This window comes from Apis dorsata, unplaced genomic scaffold (assembly GCF_000469605.1).
Source record: "Apis dorsata unplaced genomic scaffold, Apis dorsata 1.3 scaffold_185, whole genome shotgun sequence".
Taxonomy (NCBI): domain Eukaryota; kingdom Metazoa; phylum Arthropoda; class Insecta; order Hymenoptera; family Apidae; genus Apis; species Apis dorsata.
Genome location: NW_006263470.1, coordinates 31,019 through 38,342, shown reverse-complemented (window position 1 = coordinate 38,342; position 7,324 = coordinate 31,019). Strand labels below are relative to the sequence as shown.

General features: G+C 21.1%; 2 protein-coding genes across 3 annotated transcripts; one reads left to right on the top strand and one right to left on the bottom strand.

Moving 5' to 3' along the window:
* Positions 1-968: 968 nt before the first annotated feature.
* Positions 969-3,087, bottom strand: LOC102678579 (fukutin-related protein). Its single transcript, XM_006614452.2, has 3 exons — positions 2,490-3,087; positions 2,116-2,373; positions 969-1,806 (listed from the first exon to the last, which is right to left on the bottom strand). The coding sequence occupies exons 1-3, from the start codon at positions 2,952-2,954 to the stop codon at positions 1,039-1,041; spliced, it is 1,491 nt and encodes a 496-aa protein (XP_006614515.1). The 5' UTR covers positions 2,955-3,087; the 3' UTR covers positions 969-1,038.
* A 191-nt stretch (positions 3,088-3,278) lies between these two features.
* LOC102677889 (N(G),N(G)-dimethylarginine dimethylaminohydrolase 1) lies at positions 3,279-6,661 on the top strand. 2 transcript variants are annotated; one of them, XM_006614447.2, is made up of 6 exons: positions 3,279-3,728; positions 4,044-4,146; positions 4,234-4,331; positions 5,093-5,149; positions 5,980-6,075; positions 6,161-6,661. In XM_006614447.2, exons 1-6 carry the CDS (start codon positions 3,471-3,473, stop codon positions 6,413-6,415), a joined length of 867 nt encoding a protein of 288 aa, XP_006614510.1. In that variant the 5' UTR covers positions 3,279-3,470; the 3' UTR covers positions 6,416-6,661. The 2 variants fall into 2 exon arrangements, with proteins under 2 accessions (XP_006614510.1, XP_006614511.1); XM_006614448.2 differs by lacking the exon at positions 5,093-5,149.
* The last annotated feature ends 663 nt before the right edge of the window (positions 6,662-7,324 follow it).

Sequence of the window (7,324 nt, the reverse complement as noted above, 5' to 3'; positions counted from 1 at the left end):
TAAAAATTCAATTAATATTTTTAAAAATTTTAATTCAATAATACATATGCAAATTCTTTATAAACTTAATACAAAATATTATCATTATACAAAATTTTATTTGCAGATATTTCAAATATAGTAAGCACTGGCTATCACAGTGTCTGTTACATTTATTTTTAAATAAATATTTTTATTATATAAATTTTTCTTATATCAAATAAATTATTAAAGTTATTAAATATATAAATAAATATTAAATAACATATGAAAATATAAAAAAATATATTATTTTTAAAAATAAATAATTTTTGTATCATTGGCACATTTTTATGTAAAATAAAATAACTTTTTTATGTAAAATAAAATAAAAATAAAATTTTTAATATTATAATTAATACTGAGATTGCATATGAAAAAATTAAAATTACAAAATATTACTTTCTAAATCTATATATTTTCTTTATATAAAAAAAAGAAATTTATATTTTTTTTTAAAAGAAAAATTTTTGTATATGTAACTTATTATAATTACAAGTTTCAATATTATATTTAAAATAATCTATAATTTTTTTAGGAACTTGAAATATCTAATAATTCATCATTAATAAAATTAAAAAAAGTAAAATTTCTTATCAATAATATTTAATAATTATTTAAATACAATAAAAATTTGTTGGTATCTATATTTATTATAAATATTAAAAAATATATAACATCTACATTTTCAAGGATATTTTATAGAATCTTTTTTTGTTCTCATACTAAATTTCTAGCCAAATTAATAATAATTCTTATGATGATTAATATATAATTTTATAAAATATCAGAAAATAATATTTCTCATTTGAAAATCATATCATAATACATTTCTAATTCAATTTTTTATACTAATTTGGATAAGATTAAAATCATAAAAAGAGATTGTAAAGTCTCAATATTAATATTTATAGTAAAAAACAATTATTAAGTAGATAATGTAAATTATATATTTAGAAAAAATTATTTTCCTAATTTGTATATAATGTATTATAAGATTAATTTTTAATGAACAAAATCTTAAAAAGAAATTTTACCAGGAATTTCTGGATTTTCAATCACACCTCTAAAATATTTCAATTCTAAAAAATCCCTAATATTATTTGGACATGGTACTTGTCTGCCAGCAAACTCAATACTTGACATTGGATGAAGAAATTGCTCTGGAAAATCTTTATTATTTAAAAACCATGCATCTTTAACCATAGAACCATTTTTAACATAAAATGGAAGTATATTTACAGTTAAATGATTTATTTTTGAATACTGCACTTTAAAAAATTCCCCTTCTGTTGCTTTTTCCCAAACAAAACCATGATTATCAATAATAGGTTTATTCATGGCTTTAATTAACCATGGTGATCTTTCAAGATCATCACGATTTACTCCTATTTGTACTTCATGATCCCATGGTAAAATATCACCATTTCTCATAGCACCAAGTAAAGATCCACTTTCTAACCAAAATCTGATACCAACTTCTTCTAATTTATCAAATACATGATGAGCAACTTTCCTTAATCCTGAGAGGCAACAAGGTGGGGTATATCGATTTTGATAAAGATAAGAAGGAACACCATTTATAACTGATCCAAAACATCTAATACTGTCTCTAGAACAACCATACCATTCTATAGAATTGGAAGTTCTTATAACTTTTTTAATTCCCAACTTTTCAAACATAGATCGTTCGCGATTTTGATATAATTGTTGTACCTTCCATTGAAATTGTTGGTTTTTATACAATGACTTTCCTTCATTAAAATGATAATTTGATAACATATGAATCTGGTAACATGTAATAAATTATCTACTAGAATCAATTTTACTAATTTTATTAATATTATTAATATGTGTTTATATATACTAATTATATATTACTAATTGAATTATTTTTATTATAAATTTAAATTATTATAACATTTAGAAAAATAAAAAACACAAAATTTTTAAATATTCAAAATTATAAGAAAAACATCCACTAAATTAACTTAAATAATTTATTTAAAATTTTTGTCTTCTTTTAATATAAAATTAATTAAAAATAAAATTAAGAAAGTTCAAATTAAATTAAATTAAAATTAAAAAAATACAAACCTTTGCTCCTAATGCAGTTGTTTGAATGTATAATGCATCCGTAAAAGGTAATAAGAAAGGATCAGTTAATTTTTTTAATAATTTAGTTTCAAGCATTGTAGCATGTTTTCCATTTACTCCATCACATTCATTACCAGTTATATATGAAAACTTGACACTCCATTCCTTCACTTTTAAATCTATATGAATGCAATTTAAAGTTATACTTCCTACTGGTACACTAACTATTCCTAATTTTGTAGCTTGTGATACAGTTTCCTATAAAAATTTTAAAATAATATTATATATATTATATTTATTTATTATAATAATTAAGAATAAAATTTAAAAAATTGCTTTAAAAGAGAATAATAAAAGTATATAATGTTTCTTACTTGTATGATTTGCTTAGTAGAAAGTCGACTACCATCAGGTAAGAATAAAACAAACTTTGTTCGTACATAAAAAAGAGGATTTCTTTCATCATAAGATTTATTAAATTCCGGTTGCAAATTTATTAATTTAACGTTCTGCAAACTTTCATTTGCAAAGTCTAAATCCAATGGAGGATATGGCAATTCATTGCTTATTATTAAAATTGGTATAGTAGGAAAAAAGCTTAATACAGACTCTACAGTTGAAGTCACATCATTTTCAAAAGTTTCAAATTCTCGTATAACCACAGTTACTAATCGAGCTAATCGACGATGAAATTTTTGTGGAGGATCAGGAGTAACGATATTTGGTGTCAACAACCGTAAAGTGTTTTGTGTAGCAAATAACCTCCATATTCTATACCATACAATGATATTACCTAATAGTGCAAGCACTAATAACGTTCTTACAAACTTAAAACGCATAATTATCGCTTATTATGCGATACCATTGTAAATTAAGTTTTCTTTACTTCATTTTTTTATGTATTATAACATTTCTAAATTACATTTAAATGTTTGACAAATCATAATATCTCTATACATTTCAATTTATTTCTCAGCATTACCAATCTATCATTTTCCAAATATAATATAAGAATAACACAAATATTATTTTTATATAATATTATTGTTTAATAAATGTTTCTATATTATTATAAAATCTTAATACTTCATGTATTAAAAACAAAATCTTTATTTTGAAATTTAGAAAGTTTAAAATCATTTGGCGCTATCTGGTGACATTATAAATGTAAATGTTTAGAATACTGCTTTACTGTTGTTTTTACATAAACGTCAAGATCTACATTTGTAGCATTCGGTGTTCTAATAAAATTAATAGGAAGATAGTACTTATTCTGTGATTGTTATAATTTAAATAGATAAAAAATAGTGAAGTTTAAGTATATTTTGAGAAAGAAATCTTTCTATTAGTGCACTATGCCTCTCCATCGTTATACTCATGCAGTTTTATGCAGAATTCCTCTTTCACTTCGTACAAGAGGCGAGGTCACATTAGATGAAGCTAGAACTCAACATTTGGCACTTGCTCAACTTTTGCGAGAACTCGATATCGATGTTGTTGAAATGCCACCAGATGAAAACTCACCGCTTTGTGTTTTTGTTGAAGATATTGCAGTTGTATGCAATGGTATTGCACTTATAGCTCGGCCCAATGAACCGTCGCGTCTAAAAGAGGTATATTTATATAAAATTTTATAAAAATTAATAAATATTTTTAATTAATATTATTATTATTATTTTACAAACAAAAAGATTCTAATTCATTGCATCTTTGTAAGAAAATCATATTTTAATATATATGAATAATAATATATATATATATACATATAATTTAAAAAACAAAATTTAAATTATTTCTTTGTGTTTGCAAAAAACAAAATAAATTTATTATATTTTCATGTGGATTAATGTACATTATGTAATAATGTACATTATTATATTAATAATGTTTCTAATATATGAATGACTAGACTAATGATGTAATTCTAGATTGAGACAATTAGAGCTGTTTTAAAGAAAGAATTGGAAATTCCTCTTATAGAAATAGCTGATAAAAATGCTCGTTTAGATGGAGGAGATGTTTTATTTACTGGTAAATTTTGTTTTAATTATTAAATTATTATATAATAATTATATAATAATAAAAAAGAAATTATTAATTAAAAATAATTGTTTATAGGTCGTGAATTTTTTGTTGGATTATCTCATTATACAAATGAAGCAGGTGCAAGAGCAGTTGCAGCAGCATTTCCAGAATATCCCTGTGTACCTATTAAGGTTAGTAAATTATTGATTAATAATTACTAAATAATTAAATTGATAACTATTTAGTATTTATTAATATATTAATATAATTTGTATAGTTATTTGCTTCTTAATATATATTATATATTATATTAATCTTTGAATCTTGTATTTTATATAAATCTATTTCTAATATTTCTTTATTCTGAAAATGTAAAATATATTGCATGAAAATTATTTAATTAAATATTTCTTAAAATAAAAAGAATTAATGTTGTTTGCTTTATAATTTTATTCAATATTCTTATTTGTAGCATAACTTGTGTCATCAAAAGTATTATGTGTTATAAGGATATCAAAATGTATATGTATATTGTGATTGTTTTAGAAATGTACTTTTTTATGTTCTTAGTATTTCCATGATATGTTTATTTCTATATGTTAAAAATTTGTGAAATGTGATAATATTGATATAATTATAATAAAATAAATATATGGGTAATTGTATCTTATATTTTATATACATATATTTATATTTTATTATTTTATACATATATTAATTTAATAATTATATTCTTTGTTACTAATTTAATAATTATATATTTAATTCTACTATAGTTCTTTGAATAAATATTGAAATACAAAACATTATTATAATAAAAAACATTTAAAACATATTTTCATAAAATATGTAACATATAAACATATTTGCACATATTCATAAATATATTGGTTAAAAATATGATTAATTAAAATAAAATATCAAAGATTTACTTTTCTGATATTCATTTAAGGTGGGTGATGGTGGCGAAGAGGTGATAGTGGAGAGTCTTACCTCAGCCCCAATTCAGGTTTGGGTGTATTAGACTGACTCTCTTTTGCATATTACATTGAAAAAAATTTCACAATTTAGAAACACAATTTTGCACGATTTCAACAAGTTTATTTGTGAATATATTTTTTACAATTACCCATTGCAGATGTTTTACAGAATGCTTTCAGATGGAGTTTTATCTAGTATGTGAGTTATGGCTTAGTGCAATTTTGCACATGAGACACATACATACACTGATACACAAAATTATATTTCAATCTCGCATGTGATTAATATTTATAATGTTTTGCATAAATTTATCATGTTATGAAATTTTATAATGTAATTTTAATCAATTGTATATAAAAAAAGATGTATAAAATACAAAAAATTATTTTTTTAGAAAAAGAATATTTAATTTTCTTAAAATATGAAATTTTAATGATTGATTAAAGTTATATTATTTATTGCTCATAATATGCATATTGAAGTCAATTCAAATTAGTATATTATATCAGTTAATTTTCTTTTAAATTAATTTTCTTTATTTTTTTTTCCTCTGCAATGCTATAAAGAAATAATATATATATTTTTATAATATATTTAAATAATAATACTTTTTTATTCATGCCTTGTGTTAATTACAAAAAAACAAAATTAGTTAATGAAAATAATGCTTAAATTATCTAAAAATCTGTTTTATTGAAATAAAAACTTTTTTTGATTATTTCTGATATAGTTAAAATATCATATATATCTAAAGAAATTAATAATTTTATATTTTACTGCATTTATAATTACATATATATTATATATATCATTTAAGATTGAGAGTATGTGTATTTTTTATTCAATTATTATTTATAGGTTGCTGAATCCAAACGTCTTAAAAGTTTAGTTACAATGGCTGGTCCAGATATTATTTGTGTAGGTGCTGGAAAAGAATCTCAAGAAGTTTTAAAGGTATTTAATTGCAATTTAACAATGATTTTTTATCTGTTTATATTTATATATATATATATATATATATATGTTATTTGTAACATAGAGAATTGAGAGAGAAGCAACTTATAGTTACCAAACATTAACTGTGCCTGAAGATGCTGCAGCCAATGTACTTTATGTGAATGGAACATTGATTCACAGATCAGAAGATGAAATTCCACAATCAAGTAAAGTTTTTGCAGAAAAAATTGAATTTCCAACTAGATCATTACGTATGTCTGAATTAGCAAAGGTCAGTTCTGGTTTGACTTCTTGTTGTTTATTAGTACGTAGACCCAGACATATTCGCAGTATTTAAACTAAGAATTGAAAATATACCTAGCATAAGTGCTAGAATTATATATTGATGTGAATTATAAAATCAAGAGTTTAAATATTTCTAATAGAAAATGATATCAAAATGCTGTGCAAAAACATTAACATAATGACGTAGCATGTATACGTCGCTCTAAAACTTTCATAACTATTTTAATGTGAACAGAAAAGATTATTTTATAATTATTTTATAAAAAAATTATCTTAATATAAAAGAGATTTTATATAATTAAGAAGATTAATATATTTGATTTTAAGATATTTACAATAGAAATAATATATTAAAATTTTATTAATTTAATTTATAGATTTATATGATATAAAATCATTATACTTATCTTGCCATTAATGTGAGATTTATTTTTTTTAAGATTTTATCATGGCAACATTAGATATATATATATATATTTTATATTTTTATGATTTCAAACATATTTTATCAATTAGTTACTACCTTATATTTTACTTGAATAATATGAATGTTTATTCATAATAAATTTATATCAAAATATCATAGAAATTGATATTGCACAAAATTTTTTTTACAAAGACAAAAAATACTTTAAAAAATTAATTTATAAATTAAATAAATAAATCAAAAAAATTTTTAATGTAGCACAAAAAAAACAAAATCATAAAATTAAAATACAATAATAATAAACTACATTTATATCTTCTACTTTTGATATCTTATGTTATATAAATAGAAATCAATTATTAGACAGCTATTAAAAATCAATTATCAGTATTCTAATATCTTGAATGCATTTGCTACTAGTCTATAAAAAGTGTTCATTTAATTATTCAAATAGAGCTCTTTTATAATTCAATTATATACTACAAAATTAATGATATATAAAAGCACTGATAGTTAAAAGTTAATGCTGATTCA